Source organism: Pan troglodytes, chromosome 14 (assembly GCF_028858775.2).
Source record: "Pan troglodytes isolate AG18354 chromosome 14, NHGRI_mPanTro3-v2.0_pri, whole genome shotgun sequence".
Taxonomy (NCBI): Eukaryota; Metazoa; Chordata; class Mammalia; order Primates; family Hominidae; genus Pan; species Pan troglodytes.
Window position 1 is genome coordinate 55,150,014 of NC_072412.2, and position 18,633 is coordinate 55,168,646.

The following is an 18,633-nucleotide window of genomic DNA, read 5'->3' on the forward strand; positions in this document are numbered from 1 at the left end:
CCAAGATTTGTGGTGGCATCGAGCCCCACAGCAATGTAGGGCGGCAGACATAGACTGGGGCTTTTCAGGGTAACATGATGGAGGGGAAAGGGGGAATGGACTTTAAGGGCCTGGGGAGAGATGGTTAAAGGCACTTTCACCCAGTGCCAGAAGTGTAACAGACATGAACTTTCTGGAGAGAAATTTGGCAATGGCTATCAATATTTTCTATGGCATACTTCTTGACCGAGAAATTCTTTGGGAATTTATTCTATAGAAATACTTGTATAAGTGTACAAAGATACACATACACAGAGTAACATAGAAAATCACCACAACTCTGTCTATAACAGCAAAAAATTAGAAAACTGACATGTTCATCAGTAGAGCTCTGTATGTGGGTCATTCGCAGAAGCCAAAGTCAGCAGCCATAATGATGGAAAGCCGCATAAATGGTCTGATCATAGACACAGATAAACACAGGATGCTATACAGGGGAGCGGGAAGCAGGCTGAAGAATAGCAGAGAAAAGCTGCAGTAGGTATAATCATCCCATTTTTTTAAAAAAAGATAATTATACTTACCCATATATAATTGTTTAAGGGAAAAGTCCAAAAAGATATGCATGAAACTATTAACAAGACTGGGAAAAGGTATTCACTTTTTATTTTATCTGTTTCACTTGTCTTCCTTTACTTTGTTAAAATAACCATATAATAATAACCTAAAAATTAAACTTATTTTTAAAAATAAGAGAAGAATACTGGAATGGAGGATATTCAACGGCCATCCCAAGGAATTCTGAAGTCATCTTCATGATACTGAGATTGATTTTTAAAAAAATAAGTTAACATGAGGTCTATGCATAAACTCTAAAGCACCCTAGCGCAGGGGTCCCCAGTCCCCAGGTCATGAGCCGCAGGCCGGTACCAGTCCGTGCCCCGTTAGGAACCGGGCCGCACAGCAGGAGGTGAGCGGCGGGCAAGGGAGTATTACTGCCTGAGCTCCACCTCCTGTCAGATCAATGGCAGCATTAGATTCTCATAGGAGCACGAACCCCATTGTGAACTGCACAACAAGGCATCTAGGCTGTGCACTCCATATGAGAATCTAACTCATGCTTGATGATCTGAGGTGGAACAGTTTCATCCCAAAACCATGCCCCCAACACCGCCATCTGTGGAAAAACTGTCTTCCATGAAACCAGTCCCTGGTGCCAAAAGGGTTGGGGACCACTGCCCTAGCACACCAACGCATGATGCCAAAACATCTGTGTCCAGGGTAATATCTTTGTATAATTTTCATGCACTAAAATATGCATAGGTAGTAAAAGGCCTATTTAAGTGGAAGCTGCATCCAGAGACTAATTTCATAGAAATAACCATCAGCTCAAAAGTGACCACAGTAGGGGGTAACTAAAGGGAGAGTTGTTAAAAGTAGCTAACAACAGTCAGGACCCCACAAAAAATCTGCTTTTGTAAGTTGTTTCCTCCTGTGAACATTCAAGATATAGGTAGGTAGTTCTACAAGGACTTCATCAGTTAATTTTAAAATGTACAGTTGACATTTTTTCATTGGAAGAGAAAGGTAGGATTAAATTCTTTAATCTATTACATTAAATATCACGAACAAATAGCTATAGGCATTAGGCTCTTTGGATCTTGCAAAAAATACAACTTAGACATATAGAATCTTTACTTTCAGGTAAATCCTGGAATTTAGAAAAGTCATACTGAGGAGCAAAAAACCTCCAGCTCCTCAGTCAGTAATCAGTTAACTTTCAGTGGAGCTACCAAAACAAAGCACTCTTCCTTCTTCCATCTGATACATTCACCTTGTGAAGAAACTGACGTGTAATTGAAAAAGGAGGTAGAAAGGGAAATGGGAGTGGAGACACCTCACCTCGCCATTGTCCAGAACAGCCATGGATGAAGTCTGACCACAGGCAATGCCAACTACCCTCTTAATATGTAAACAGTTTGTAACTTTTCGAGGAGTTGGTTGATTTGCTGTAGAACCTGATCCCACTTGGCCACAGTTGTTATAACCCCAAGCAAACACCTACAAGAGAAAGAAAAAGGAAAAGGAAAGAATAGTCAGGGTGAAAATTCCACCCCAACACAAATAATCATAAAAATTAAAATTAACCTACTTAATGAGTACTTAAGATGTGCTAAACGGTTCTATATGCTTTACACACATTAACCTATTTAACCTGCCTAGTAATCCTGCAAAGTGACCCTAGAGTAGGTAGTACCCACTTTATATATCTCCATTTTATACATGGAAACTGAAACACGAGAGGTTAAGTGACTTGCTTGAGGTACCAAAGCTGGTAAGTAGCGCTAAGAGAATTTAACCCCAAGCAGTCTAGCTATGCTCTTGACCACCATGCTACATTCCCTCTATAATTTGTGTGTGTGTGTGTATACACACACAACTACACATACACACATACGAATGTGGCATCAATAGGAAATGCTGTATATGCCACATAAGTATTAGTGATGTAAAACATTTGCTCAACTCTTTGGGCATAAATATTCATTGTTTTCCATGGAAACCATTCTTTTTGTTTTGCTTTGGTGTTTTTTTTTTTTGAGATAGAGTTTCGCTCTGTCCCCCAGGCTGGAGTGCCGTGGCGCGATCTCAGCTCACTGCCAGCCCCGCCTCCCGGGTTCATGCCATTCTCCTACCTCAGCCTCCCAAGTAGCTGGGACGACAGGCGCCCGCCACCATGCCCGGCTAATTTTTTGTATTTTTAGTAGAGATGGGGTTTCACCGTGTTAGCCAGGATGGTCTCGATCTCCTGACCATGTGGTCCACCCATCTCGGCCTCCCAAAGTGCTGGGATTACAGGCGTGAGCCACCGTGCCCAGCCTCATGGAAACCATTCTAAACAAGACTATAAACTGAGAGATGAATTAGGGAGGGAGGTGTTGGCAGCAGAGGAAATAATTTCCTCCAACATTAGGAAAATGTCTAAGCCCCCACTCCCCACCCTGCTTCACGTGGCTGCAGGAGGTGGTCCACGTATATACTGAGTGTGGCTTCCATGATTCTTGTCTGATGCTGGCCAAGGCAACAACAGTAGAGCCCTCTGGTATATGTGTTACAGGTTCATTTCACAGGTACAAAACAAATAACCTGCAACACCTCCTCAAAGTATATTCACATAAATATCTAGTTTAATTATGCAAATATTAATATTCAGTATAATTATTCAAAGTACCATATGCTTAAGATTAAAATAAATCAGGAACCCAGCCTGCATAAATTAGCAAGTTTGAGCTAATTTCAGCAATCATTCTTCTGGCACTTCTCAAATACAGCACATTCCCTTGCAGTGCTGCTGACTCTTGTTTAAAAACTGGGGCTGTAGTTCCACTAACCAAGAAATGGACTAGGAAACAGTGGATCTGGGGCATGAGGCCTGTGTGCTATGCCTGGCTCCAGCACATCCCAGTCATGAAATCTTGGTCTCCCTGAGCTTTTGGGTTTGTTCACTTATAAGTTGTCCTACTTAATAAAATCTCTGTAACATCACTGAGGGACTTCAAAGAGAGGAACAGTATGATCTAATCTGTGTTAGAAACCAGAGAGGACAGCAAAGCAAGACTGGACAGACGGATCAACTTAAAAGATACGGAATAGAAGGGACTATGGCAGTAGTCTAGGCAGGAAATGACAAGACTTGACCAAAGGCAATGGAAATGGAGAGGAACAAAATGGAGGAACAAAAAGGCAAAGGAAATGGAGAGGAAATGGAGATGGTACAAAAGATTAGAAGACAGAATCAATAGGATGAGTGACCTTTAAGATAAGCGCAACTTGGGGGCTGAACAGGTGTTACAGTACCTACTAGGAGGATAGTAAAGTTATTTTTTCCAAACTCATTACATATACTGAAAAATAAAATAGACCTTAAGGATGGGGTCACTAAAAAAAAAAGTACAGAACACTGTCACACATCTGAGCTATAGTCTTAGCAAAGAGCATGGGACTCAGCTGCCTTAAAAAATGAACTCTAGGTTGGGTGCGGTAGCTCACACCTATAATCCCAGCATTTTGGGAGGCCAAGACAGGAGGATCGCTTGAGCCCGGGAGTTCAAGACCAGCCTGGGCAACATAGCCAGATTCTTGTCTCTACAAAAAAAAAATTTTTTTTTTAAAAGAATGAATTCTACTGCCATCAAAAGTGTAATCTTGATTATACAATACACGTTATGCTAGAGAGAGAGTGCACTCCCACAAGGTTTTTAGCTACATGCACAGGGCTACAATATTCACACCACATCAAGTACAAATATGGTCATTAAAATCAGAGGATTTTCACAATAGCCAAAAGTGGAAACAATCCAAACATCCATGAACAGATGAATAGACAAACAAAGTGTGGCTTACAGCAGATCCTTGAAAAACGTCATTTCATTCAACATCATTTTGTTATAACACTAATGAGAAAAAATGTCAATTCCCGGCCAGGGCCACTGTCTGCGGAGTCTGCATGTCCCATGTCTGTGTGGGTTTTCTCTGGGTACTCTGATTTCCTCCCACACCCCAAAGCTGTGCAGACTAGTTTGTGTCTAAGCTGTATACATGTCTCAATGATTCTAGTGAGAGTGAGTGTGGGGGTATACATGAGTGCACCCTGTATCCTGTCCAGGGCTGCTTCCCACCTGGTGTCCTGCGCTGCCAGAAGAGGCTGTGGCCACATGCAACCCTGAACTGGAACAAACGGGTTGGAAAATGAATGAATGAATAAATGAATACAAATTATTAGAAAATAAAAATTCACAAAGTAGGCTTGTCGTGGTGGCTATGCCTGTATTCCCAGCACTTTGGGAGGCCGAGGCAGGAGGATCACCTGAGGTCAGGAGTTCGAGACCAGCCTGGCCAACATGGTGAAACCCCGTCTCTACTAAAAATACAAAAAAATTAGCCAGGCATGGTGGCAGGCGCCTGTAATCCCAGCTACTCAGGAGGCTGAGGCAGGAGAATCACTTGTACCCAGGAGGCAGAGGTTGCAGTGGAGTGTACCATTGCACTCCAGCCTGGGCAAGAAGGGTGAAACTCCGTCTCCAAAAAAATAAAAAAAATAAAAAATTCACAAAGTAGACAATAACCATACAAATGCATAACAATAAACAACACAGTCAAACACCCTCAGTGAGCTGTCACATTTGTGATTGATTGCTTTTGAACTGTGTGGCAGTAGGAGGTGCCCCTTGTAATTTTTGCTTTGCAAACATTTATTCCTTGACTTAACCCACCACCACTATGATCACCCCAACTCAGTGATTCACCATAAATTGGGTAAATAATTCTCTTATTGCTTTTATTAATCTTTGTTAAATATATGTATTAGTTTGCATTTATTTAAATGTTGAAGAAGTGGTTTGGGTCTTCAGAAGTTTGGTGATGTCTTTGTGACCAGAAATATACCATAGGAACTTAACTCTTGTTTTTATCAATTAGCCAATGGTAAAACTGGTTTCATTACATGTCTTTTTGCTTAAAGTTGTAGTTTCCAAGAATCTATCAATGACATTATGTGGGCACTTACTATATGTATCCAATGGAATATTATTCAGCCCTGAAAAGGAATGAAGAGAATCCTATCATATGGTACAAAGTGGATGAACCTTGAGGATATTATGCTAAGTGAGATAAACCAGTTACAAAAGGACAAACATTGTATGATTCCACTTATGTGAGGTACCTAGAGTAATCAAACTCAAAGAAACAGAGTAGAAAGTTGTTGGCTGGGCGCAGTGGCTCACGCCTGTAATCCCAGCACTTTTGGAGGCCAAGGCGGGCAGATCACGAGGTCAGGAGATCGAGATCATCCTGGCTAACACGGTGAAACCCTGTCTCTACTAAAAATACAAAAAATTAGGCGGGTGTGGTGGTGGGCACCTGTAGTCCCAGCTACTTGGGAGGCTGAGGCAGGAAAATGGCGTAAACCCGGGAGGCGGAGCTTGCAGTGAGCAGAGATCGTGCCACTGTACTCCAGCCTGGGCGACAGAGCGAGACTCCATCTCAAAAAAAAAGAAAGTTGTTGTCAGGGGCTGGGGGAGGACAGAATGGGAGTGAATGTTTACCAGGTACAGCATTTCAGTTTTGCAGGATGAAACAGTTCTGTGGGTGCATGCTGGTGACGGTTGTATGACAAGGTGAACATACTTAACACCACTGAACTATACACTTAAAACTGGTGAAGCTGGTAAATTTTATGTTAAGTGTATTTACTATGATGAAAAAAAAAAAAAGAATAAAGAATAAAAGCAGCATACTTACCTCTCCATCAGCTGCCAGAGCCATTGAATGATGTGAGCCACAAGCCACTTCCACCACTTGCTTGATCAAGAGATTGGTACAGACCTGGACGGGAGCAATGCCTTGGTTGGTCGTCCCATTCCCAAGCTGGCTATATCCATTGTGGCCCCAGGCATAAACCACTCCATCTGTGCACACAAAGCACATAAAAAATCAGCTCCAAAAAGAAACAGTAACCCTGTACTTTCTTCCCCAGAACTTCGTACAGCTCCTTCTCCAGCCTTCATTTCTCTCCCATTGCCCACTCCTCTCTATTAAGTAACCACAGACGGAGTAAAGGAGAGAGAGATGGGTGACAGAACAGGATAGACAGATGCAAAATCTTTAAAGAAAAAACTTGGTAATAACATAGAAAGATCAGTTTTGTGATCAAAAGCAAAGTTTACGTATGCAAGAATTAGGCTTTCTAAAAACTTTGATTCATCTCAATAGTTTCTGTGTCAGATGCCAAGAAAAAGGCAGATGATAAGAAAGCTCGATGTTAATGTTTACCATTGCTTAACCAAATACCAAGTCACGGGGAACCCACAGGGGGTGTGTGGCTACTCGCTCACCAAGTACAGGGGAAAGAGATAGACTGTTTACAAAGGAAACAAAAGTCCCAGGGCTTCTTTGAAGCAGACTATTTTATTTTAGTGGCATGAAATCTGGCTGAATTTTTTTTTTTTTACATAAAGCAACCATTTTTTTACGCTCATTTATTCTGTGTCAGGAATTTGGACAGGGGACAATGAAGATGGCTTGTCTTTGCTTCACAGTGTGTGTGATCTCAGGAAGATTAAAAGACTGGGGATGACTTGAGAGCTGAGGACTAGCCAACACCTGGAGGCATTGTCACTCACACCGCTGTGACTATCTCTGGAAAGCATAATCAGCTTATTCTAACAGATTCAACTCAGGAACAGCCAAATGGGGGAGACACGCAGGGTAAGGTATGCGGGGCTGAGGGGTGCACGGAGCTCCCATGCCCTCCCTGGCATGCCACCCCCTCCCAGCACCTTGATGTGGTCACCAACCCGGAAGCTCCTCTGTCTGAATTTTTTTTATAATGACTATCTTTTCTGAGATTCTGATGAAGACGACTTTTCTTGTGTTATCTCTTGAAGTACCATCATTTCAGGCATTTCTTTCCACAGCACCCCCGAGTGCCAAGGGCAGGTCTCCCAGAGTTACACATTCTCCTCTTATCTTTCCCATGGTAATAAAACATCCCGACCTATTAAGGACAGTCTGCCTGGCAACAACACTCGAGGGCAACAGCAGAAATCCAAGTATTACAGTTAGGCTGCTGGTCACTCACAGCAGTCCCCAGGCAACCAGGGGAAACAGACTTCTACTTATCTCCTGTAGAACGAAGACAGCCCACACAAACTCAGAGTCCTCTTCCAGGTGACATGTGGCTCACAAGAGCCGTTCCCTCCTACAGAAATTATGACAGAAACCATAAATGGGAAATTTCATCCTGAGAAAGATGAGGCTTAAGACTGAAAGAAAGAGTATAAAACACAAAAAGTATGATCCATGATATTGTGTTAAAAGTTACGGCAGGTGAAAGAAATGTCCAAACTAATGAGTGTTTTAACCCCTGAAAACAGAAAAATAGACTTAAATAGAGAAATGCATACCTTGTTCTTGGATGGAAAAATTCAGTATCATAAAGATTCTAGTTTTTCCTACATAAACTTATAAAGTTTAAATAGCAATAAAAGCTTAAAGTTACTTTCTGGAGGTAGACAAATTGATTAGAAAGTTTAATGGGAAGAATAAACAAACAAGAATAAATAGGAAAACCCTACCAAAAAAAAAAGCAAGAAGGTAGCTAATTCTACCAGTTACTAAAACCTATAACAAGTTTCTATGAGGCTGGGCTTGCCTGTAATCCCAGCACTTTGGGAGGCCGAGGCAAGTGGATTGCTTGAGGTCAGGAGTTCAAGACCAGACTGGCCAACATAGTGAAACCCCATATCTACTAAAAAAAAAAAAATATATACAAAAATCAGCCAGGCATGGTAGCGCGCACCTGTAATCCCAGCTACTCAGGAGGCTGAGGCACAAGAATTGCTTGAACCCAGGAGGCGGAGGTTGCAGTGAGCTGAGATTGCGCCTTGCACTCCAGCCTGGGCAAAAAGGACTCTATCTCAAAGAAAAAAAAAAAAAGGTTAATTTTAAAATAACCTGTAATTCTAAATAATCTCAAATAGAAGATGCTGAATCCATGAAACAATAGCAACAAGTTCTGGAAAGAAACATTTAAAGATCAAGAAAGAACACTTGGAAATAAAACAATGGGAATGTTAAAAATTTGACATAAGAGTTGTAAGATAAAGTTGAAGAAATTTCCCAGAACACAGATGGGAGAGAACATTTTTTAAAAATCATGAAGATCAGGCCAGGCATGGTGGCTCACACCTGTAATCCCAGCACTTTTGGAAGCTGAGGTGGGAGGATTGCTTGAGCCCAGGAGGTTACAGGTGTGAACCACCTGCTCACACAGTGAGGCTGCAGTGAGCCAAGATTGCACCACCGCGCTCTAGCCTGGACAGAGAGACCCTGTCTCAAAAAAAATAAAAAATAAAAAATAAAAAATTAGGAAGATCACTCCAGAATCTCTAACTTTCTAAGAAAAATTCCATTAAGGAGAAAACAAAGAAGAAAATTTTTCTTTTTTTGAGATGGGGTCTCACTCTGACCCTCACTCTGTCACAAAGGCTGGAGTGCAGTGGCGCAATCATAGCTCACTGCAACCTCAAACTCCTGGGCTCAACTGATCCTCCTGCCTCAGCCTCCTGAGTAGCTGAGACTACAGGTGCGTGCCACCATCCCCAGCTTTTTTTTTTTTTTTTTTTAAGAGACATGGCCTCGCTATGTTGACCAGGCTGGTCTTGAACTCCCGGCCTGGAGCAAACGTCCTGCCTTGGCTTCCCAAAGTGCTGGGATTACAGGCATGAGCCACCACACACAGCCAACAAGGGAAACTATTCATGAAATATTACAAGAAGAAATTTCCAGAAATGACCAATACAATAAATTAAAAATTACACCAGAGTACAGAATCGTGATTATGTCACAATACTTAAAAAAATAAAAATTAAAATTAAAAAAAGATCCTTGAAGCTTCCAAAGAGGAAAAAACAGTCACATACAAAATAGCAAAAGTTGCCGGGCATAGTGGCTCACACCTGTAATCCCAACACTTTGGGAGGCCGAGCCACAAGGATCACTTGAGCCCAGGAGTTTGAGACCAGCCTAGGCAACTAGGCAACACAGTGAGACCTCGTCTCTACAAAAAAATTTAAAAATGAGGTGGGAAGATCGCTTGAGCCCAGGAGGTCAAGGTTGCAATGAGCCATAATCACTGCAATGAGCCATAATCACTCCACCGTACTCCTGCCTGGGTGACAGAGAGAGACCCTGCCTCAAAAAAAAAAAAAAAAAAAAAAAAAAAGGCCAGGCACAGTGGCTTACGCTTATAATCCCAGCACTTTGGGAGGCTGAGATGGGTGGATCACCTGAGGTCGGGAGTTCAAGATCAGCCTGGTCAACATGGAGAAACCCTGTCTTTACTAAAAACACAAAAATTAGCCAGGCATGGTAGCACACGCCTCTAATTGTACTTGGGAGGCTGAGGCATGAGAATTGCTTGAACCCAGGAGGCTGATGTTACAGTGAGCTGAGATCGTGCCACTGCACTCCAGCCTAGGCGATAGAGCGAGACTCTGTCTCAAAAGAAAAAAAAGGAAAGAAAGAACCAGTGTGATGCCAGAAGGCATGATTACGCAAGGCAAAAGTGAGATAATCACCTCATTATGCTCAACTCCAGTTATACTCATACCACATGATGATGCTCAGATTTGGATTTCACAGCTCTCTTGAGAAAGATGCAGAGAACTTGAAGTAGATTCAGTTAGGAGTTACAGGCACTTAGAAGGCTAGATACTAAAACCTGTGACAGCATTCTAGGAAGCTGTGATTCCTCAGTCTAGACAAAGAAAGGCCGGGATGCAAATCATCTCCCAAATGCCACCCTAGACAATTATCCAACAAAAAGCTGAGGACCTCAGAGAAAGAGAGCAAGAGTTAACATATCTAAAGTATAAAAGGAAGCATTTAAATAGATAATGAATTTTCAGAGAGTGTTGGGTGCCCACAGTACAGATCGATTACACGCACATACAAAATGTCCACTCTCCCTTAGTGATCTTGAAGAGGCAGAGTAAAAAAGGACAAGAACCTATCAACCTGCATCCCCGGTTCTTTCAATATGGCAACTACATGAATGCCAGAGAACAGACGAAGATTTCCCGATTCAAGATGCAAGCAATGCACAAAGAAAGGAAAGCCAGGTAGCATCTGTGTTTAGAAAAATGTACTGGCCGGGCACAGTGGCTCATGCCTGTAATCCCAGCACTTTGGGAAGCCAAGGTGGGCGGATCACGAGGTCAGGAGTTCGAGACCAACCTGGCCAATATGATGAAACCCAGCCTCTATTAAAAGTACAAAAATTAGCCGGGGCGTGGTGGTACGCATCTGTGGTCTCAGCTACTCGGGAGGTTGAGGCAGAAGAATCGCTTGAACCCAGGAGATGGAGGTTGAGTGGGCCGAGATCATGCCACTGCACTCCAGCCTGGAGACAGAGCGAGAATCCTTCTAAAAAAAAAAAAAAAAAAAAAATGCCGGGCACGGTGGCTCACGCCTGTAATCCCAGCACTTTGGGAGGCTGAGGCGGGCGGATCACGAGGTCAGGAGATCAAGAGCATCCTGGCTAACACAGTGAAACCCCATCTCTACTAAAAATACAAAAAGTTAGCCAGGCATGGTGGCGGGCGCCTGTAGTCCCAGCTACTCGGGAGGCTGAGGCAGGAGAATGGCGTGAACCCAGGAGGTGGAGCATGCAGTGAGCCGAGATTGCACCACTGCACTCCAGCCTGGGCGACAGAGAGACACTCCGTCTCAAAAAAAAAAGAAAGAAAGAAAAGAAAAATGTACCAAAGGAACCCTGAAAGTTGCATTGCAGAACAAAGACCAGTGAGCTATTAAGGAATAGGATTGGAGCTGTCCCGCTCCCTCTCCCGCTCCCGCTCCCTCTCCCTCTCCCCACGGTCTCCCTCTCCCTCTCTTTCCACGGTCTCCCTCTGATGCCGAGCCAAAGCTGGACTGTACTGCTGCCATCTCAGCTCACTGCAACCTCCCTGCCTGATTCTCCTGCCTCAGCCTGCCTAGTGCCTGTGATTGCAGGCGGGCGCCGCCACGCCTGACTGGTTTTCATATTTTTTTGGTGGAGACGGGGTTTCGCTGTGTTGGCCGGGCTGGTCTCCAGCTCCTAACCACGAGTGATCCGCCAGCCTCGGCCTCCCAAGGTGCCGGGATTGCAGACGGAGTCTCGTTCACTCAGTGCTCAATGTTGCCCAGGCTGGAGTGCAGTGGCGTGATCTCGGCTAGCTACAACCTCCACCTCCCAGCCGCCTGCCTTGGCCTCCCAAAGTGCCCAGATTGCAGCCTCTGCCCGGCCGCCACCCTGTCTGGGAAGTGAGGAGCGTCTCTGCCTGGCCACCCATCGTCTGGGATGTGAGGAGCCCCTCTGCCCGGCTGCCCAATCTGGGAAGTGAGGAGCGCCTCTTCCCAGACGCCATCCCGTCTAGGAAGCGAGGAGCGTCTCTGCCCGGCCACCCATCGTCTGAGATGTGGGGAGCGCCTCTGCCCCACCGCCCCGTCTGGGATGTGAGGAGCGCCTCTGCCCAGCTGCGACCCCATCTGGGAGGTGAGGAGCCCCTCCGCCCGGCAGCCGCCCCGTCTGAGAAGTGAGGAGCCCCTCCGCCCGGCAGCCGCCCCGTCTGGGAGGTGGGGGGCAGCCCCCGCCCGGCCAGCCGCCCCGCCCGGGAGGGAGGTGGGGGTGCAGCCCCCGCCCGGCCGCCGCCCCGTCTGGGAGGTGGGGGGGGCACCTATGCCCGGCCGCCCCTTCTGGGAAGTGAGGAGCCCCTCTGCCCGGCTGCCACCCCGTCTGGGAGGTGTACCCAACAGCTCATCGAGAACGGGCCATGATGACGATGGCGGTTTTGTCGAATAGAAAAGGGGGAAATGTGGGGAAAAGATAGAGAAATCAGATTGTTGCTGTGTCTGTGGAGAAAGAAGTAGACATAGGAGACTTCATTTTGTTCACTACTAAGAAAAATTCTTCTGCCTTGGGATGCTGTTGATCTATGACCTTGCCCCCAACCCTGTGCTCTCTGAAACGTGCTGTGTCCACTCAGGGTTAAATGGATTAAGGGCGGTGCAAGATGTGCTTTGTTAAACAGATGCTTGAAGGCAGCATACTCGTTAAGAGTCATCACCACTCCCTAATCTCAAGTACCCAGGGACACAAACACTGCGGAAGGCCGCAGGGTCCTCTGCCTAGGAAAACCAGAGACCTTTGTTCACTTGTTTATCTGCTGACCTTCCTTCCACTATTGTCCTGTGACCCTGCCAAATCCCCCTCTGCGAGAAACACCCAAGAATGAGCAATAAAAAAAAAATAAAATAAAATAAATAAATAAATAAATAAATAAAAGTTGCATTGCGACCACAAATCCACTGAAAAATTAGGCTGGAAGGACCATTCATTTGCTATATCTCATCTTCCACAGCTTTATGGAAGCAGTCGAAAACCTCAGAAGTTTGCCTAATTTGCAAGACATCCTATAGCTTTTCCAGAGTGTTTAACTTTCACCGGCTTTATGTACTTCCTCTCAGAAATTAAGAAGCAAACAATCCAAAATCAGTTATCTGGTATAGCCCTATCTCCCCTAAGCTTAGAATTAACCGGTCAATTTCTTACAAACTGAAAAGTTAGATGGGTTCCCTCCTTACCTTCGGTGCTGAGAAGAACATGTGGTCCACTCCCGTAACTGAGGCTTTTAATCTTCTTTCCACATAAGCCTTCTAGCTTTTTGGGTACAAGTGTACTCTGGTTATCTCCAGTTCCTAGACAGTTACTATAGTTCAGTCCAAATACAAAGACCTAGAAAATAGATAGTTTTTTTTCTGAGTCTTTTGACCGAAAGCTGTATTAAAAGCTCCCTTCTCTCCTCTGAAAATAAGACATTTCAACTACAGAGCTCAGGAGGTGAAAAGAGACTGATATGGTTGTTAAGAAAAATTCAACCTCTGTGGACATTGCTTACGTTTCAGAATGTTTGTCTATATTATGAAACTCAGAGTGCTATGGAGTAGACGGGTATTAAATCAAGAAACTGAAAAAAGAGAAACTATCAAAGCCATAGTCTTCCTGAACTTCAGGATCTCTTTATTTATACCCTGCCTTTTCTCCATCTTTGAACTGGACACTTCGAAGACCAATTGCCAAATAAGTCCTAAAACGAAACTAGGTTTTAAGAGACTCTTACCTCATCATTGTCAGTAACGTACAGTGCTTCACTGGCTGAGGTGCCGAAGACACACGCCTTCCGAATAGACGCGATCTCTTGAGGGGAGAGTAGAGTGAAGATGGGCCACTTTCCGACATCCACCATGACTCTGGCTCCAAGCAATTCCTATAAATAAGCCGACATCTCTGCTGGAACAGAAAGGATTCCAGAAAAAAATTAAATAGTCACTGAGCTAACTTTCAAAAAAAAGACCTGTTAATAAATACTAACAAAAGCTGATTCTAGAATAAATGAACTACCTTTGGTTACATAGATCACTCACTTTCCCCCAGCCATGTGTGCAATCCCTCCTCCACCTTCAAACCCCGGCCTTTCCTACAAGAGAATAACGTGCAAGAACTAGCTGTTTGTCTTGCCCACTTCCTAGTCAGTGCTTATCTGTTCCACATGTGCTTCCAACTCACCCTCTTCTTAGACCTCTAGAAACAGCCAAAGCAGCAGGTCAAGACCAAGTTCTGGCTCCAGCACCTCCAACAGCACACACAGAGGGCACCTGCAGCTGCAGCATGCTTAGCCAAAGCCTTGTCCCCACCCACCAGAGATATTCTTCCCACCAGCACCAACTCAGATGACAAGGATCAGCTTCAGCCCCAGGTATCATACCACAAATTCAATGAGGATTAAACGCCGTCAAATCAGGCTATTCATTGTCACTGCATAGCTAGACTACTGGAATAACATTTGAATGTCTTGACAAATGTGTGTGCAGGTGGAGGGGGAGGTATGGGTGAGGACAAGTAAAAGATTTGACAGGGGAGTAATATATGAAAATGGGAAAAAAACTTTGGTTTCAAATGGACAAAAGGGGATAAGAAAGAAAGTCTCCTTATCATCCCTCCCTGACCCTCTCCTCAAAGGCCACCACTGTTCCCAGTGATCTGTAATTCCTTCTGGAAACAGTGCTCATGGAAGCACTACATGTATGCATAGGTGTATGTGTATCTTTAAAAACAAAAGCACAAATGGAAGTTTTTTTTCCCTACTTAACAGTACATCGGGGAAATCATTCTATATTAGCACACACAGACCTGCTACATTTCTTTCCAATGGTACTATAGCATTCCATTACATCGATTTAGCAATTTACCTTATTTTCTACTGAGAGACATTTAAGTCAATTCCAGTCTTTTGCTAGAACAATAGTGCAATTGTTGCCTGCACATTATTGTATTGACATGTCTTGTTTTATACAGAAATTTCTAAAATAAATTCCTAAAAATGAAAATTGCTAGGTCAAAGTCTAATAGCTATTTTACGGTTACTAGCTATTAATATTTCAAACAGTCTTCTATTGAAGTAGTGGCCATATATAAAATCACCATGGATGTAGGATGGCACCTGTTTACACACACCCTTCCCACACAGCGTACTCTCACGGTATTTCAGTTTTGTTTAAACTGGCACTTCCCTGTGATGAGTGGAGTTGGATGTCACTTAAAAAAATAATCAGGCCGGGGGGGTGGCTCACACCCATAATCCCAGCACTTTGGGAGGCCAAGGTGGGCAGATCACGAGGTCAAGAGATCGAGACCATCCTGACCAACATGGTGAAACCTTATCTCTACTAAAAATACAAAAATTAGCTGGGCATGGTGGTGTGTGCCTGCAGTCCCAGCTACTCAGGAGGCTGAGGCAGGAGAATCACTTGAACCCGGGAGGCGGAGGTTGCAGTGAACTGAGATTGTGCCACTGGACTCCAGCCTGGCGACAGAGTGAGACTCTGTCTTGAAAACAAAAAATAATGATCAGAATAATTGCAACAATAACAACTAACTTACTGGGCACTAATGTGCCAACCACTATTTTTAGAAAATTTATATTCATTCATTTAATCCTCACTTTACCAATACGGAAATGGAGAAAAAGAGATTTTAAGAATCTGCTCAAACTTGTAAGTGGCAGAGTCGGGATCTGCACCCAGGCAACCTGAAGCCTGAGTCTGAACTCTTCACCTCTCACTCACATTTTAAGAGCCCACTGTCAGCCTTTTGTGCAAAGTGCCTATCTTTTTCTACTGGATCATTGTTCTTTTTCTTGTTCTTGATTTATAAGTATTCTTTGTATGGTAAGATGATCTTAAATGCTTTTAAAAGTTTAAAAATAAAGGCTGGGCGCAGTAGCTCACGCCTGTAATCCTAGCGCTATGGGAGCCCAAGCCGGAAGGACTGCTTGAGCCCAGCAGTTTGAGACCAGCCTGGGCAACATGGCGAAACCCCATTTCTACAAAAAATACAAAAAAAAAAAAAAAGGCCGGGCACGGTAGCTCACTCCTGTAATCCCAGCACTTTGGGAGACCAAGGTGGGTAGATCACTTGAGGTCGAGAGTTCGTGACCAGCCTGGCAAACATAGTGAAACCCCATCTTTACTGAAAATACAAAGAAAATTAGCCTGGCGGTAGTGGCGCATGCCTGTAATCCCAGCTACTTGGGAGGCTGAGGCAGGAGAATCACTTGAGCCCGGGAGGCAGAGGTTGCTGTGAGCCGAGACTGCATCACTGCACTCCTTGTCTGGGTGGCAGAGTGAGAGACCCTGTCTCAAAAAAAAAAAAAAAAAAAAGAAAGAAAGAAAAAGAAAAATTATTAGCCAGGCATGGTGGCGCATGCCTGCAGTCTCAGTTACTCAGGAGGCTGAGGTGAGAGGATTGCTTGAGCCCAGGAAGTCAAGGCTGCAGTTGAGCTGAGATCACAACGCTGCACTCTAGCCTGGGTGACAGAGGGAGACCCTGTCTCAAAAAGATTAATAAAATAAACAAAAAGGAAGAAGATGCCCCTCAAACGACCTCTTGTGCCTCTTACAAAACAGATGGAGAAAGGAGTCATAAGAAGTCAAGCCATATAAAGCCATACAAGCAGGTAAGTAAATTTCAAGAAAATCCAGAAGCAGGTTTTCCTGGAATTATGAACCATATCGAGTTAGTCTTCAAAATGTTTAATTTTACATGACACAGAATTAGCCAAAAATATGACTCACCACCTTTAAAATTACAACACAAAAGGTAATACATTCAAAACCACACAACTTCCTGACAGCAGCACAATTATTCTAAAATCATTAAACAAATATGGGCAACTCTGCCCTAAGGGTTTGGTAATCTACTGCAAGATCAAGCTAACCTTCATAATGATGGGGCATTATTATATGCACTGACTTCACCCACTGCTAAATCACATGAAGCTTTATTTTACAAGGTATTTCTCCAAAGACTTGTCATTTAAGAGTCAATTCAAGAAACAGGTCATGTATCTTACATGTCCATACCCATCATAAAAGAAAAAGGCATCCCCAACAGGCTTGGTAGAGTGGTAACAACAGAGTGCTGAGGCCTGTGTCCCAGGTTTGCTTTTAAAATCAATCAGTACGACAGCTGTTTGCTGTTTTGAGCCTGGGTTTCCCCCAAACCTAGAAATTTGTCATTTTATGTTCAAGATATAATGAAGAAGCTGGGGGATTTCTTGAACGGATAAGAACAACAGAGGCAGTAATATTGGCCAAGCAAGTAATTATCCCTAGCAAGATAATCAAGCAAAGCTAACAGCAGGAAAGAAGAAACGAATAACTATCCTGAACCTGCCTTGTCGTAGACACTGTTAATTAGGTAGCTTCCATACATTATTTCATTTAATCTTCGTAATACTCTTGTGAGGAGGAGACTGTAAACCATTTCTGACAGATGAGGACTGCGGCTCAAAGGTGAAATGATGCCAAGGTCACACAGCAGACCCCTCTAATTTTTCTTATGGAGAATATCAGTCCTGGCCCTTGAAGGGCTGAACTTCCTCAACATCACTTCTTTCTGATTCTTTATCAGAAAGAATCAGATAAAGAATTCTTTATCACTTCTTTCTTTATCTTGCCTTGTAAATGTACAGCAGCATCTGTCTTTAAACTGTTTCCAATATAAAAAGTATCCAGGCCGGGCGGGGTAGCTCACACCTGTAATCCCAGCACTTTGAGAGGCCGAGGCAGGCGGACCACCTGAGGTGGGGAGTTCGAGACCAGCCTGACCAACATGGAGAAACCCTGTCTCTACTAAAAATACAAAATTAACCAAGCATGGTGGCACATGCCTGTAATCCCAGCTACTCAAGAGGCTGAGGCAGGAGAATCGCTTGAACCTGGGAGGTGGAGGTTGCAGTGAACCGAGATTGCACCACTGCACTCCAGCCTGGGCAAGAAGAACGAAATTCCATCTCAAAAAAAAAGAAGTATCCACTCTCCCAATAAAAAGCATTCCGCAAAATGCTTCTGCCTAGATTTGCCTGGTTAAACCTCATGAATGTCATTTATTCCTGCACTTTTGCATCAACCATTGAGAGGCAGGCCTAGAGAACACATGTGACCTCTGTCCTCGGAGCTCACAACATACAAGGTGCATCCTTGGGCTGGAGACTGCTAAGGCACAAAGTGTGTCTTCATTAGACCATGCTCAACCTGGGCAGCTCAGAACATGAACTGGCATCCTTGGAATTCAGACAAGGTTCCCTGAGAGGTTTTGTGGGGCTATGTGCCAGGCAGAACAACAGAACAGGGTCCTTAACTTGGGTGCGTGGCATTTCCCTCCTAAGGCAGCAGAGCGTAACTGTAAATACCACCAAAACTTTCTAATTTACTCAAAATTACCACCATCCTCATTATAATTTGACTATTGTGGTGAGGTCTTTAATTATTCCATTTTCCTGGAGGCAGTAGCACCTTTTACTACTATTAAGAAAACCACATTAAGGATCATAATTATATCAACCTTAAGAAGAATTAATGTGTATACACTATCAATCCAATAAACTAAAGCAGGTGCAATCTAAAAATTAATGAGTATTTCATCTGTGATAAAATCTATGTCAGACTTAAGAACTGTGCGGTTAACAATGACTCAAAAATACAGGATCTGCC

The 18,633-nt window shown here is 43.8% G+C and overlaps 1 protein-coding gene across 5 annotated transcripts in view; it reads right to left on the minus strand.

The window, feature by feature from the left end:
- The window catches only part of RCBTB1 (RCC1 and BTB domain containing protein 1), a 54,317-nt gene that overhangs the window by 21,685 nt on the left and 13,999 nt on the right, over nt 1-18,633 (minus strand). For 3 of the 5 annotated variants that reach the window (XM_024348436.3, XM_001155108.8, XM_009426955.4), the window contains 4 exons: nt 13,701-13,867; nt 13,165-13,315; nt 6,280-6,446; nt 1,882-2,040 (listed from right to left, as the gene is read on the minus strand). In XM_024348436.3, the coding sequence (XP_024204204.1) occupies nt 1,882-2,040; nt 6,280-6,446; nt 13,165-13,315; nt 13,701-13,826 (603 nt within the window). In that variant the 5' untranslated portion in view covers nt 13,827-13,867. Of the gene's footprint in view, nt 1-1,881; nt 2,041-6,279; nt 6,447-13,164; nt 13,316-13,700; nt 13,871-18,633 lie in introns of all 5 variants that reach the window. The other 2 variants (XM_063792549.1, XM_009426953.4) reach the window with 1 other exon arrangement.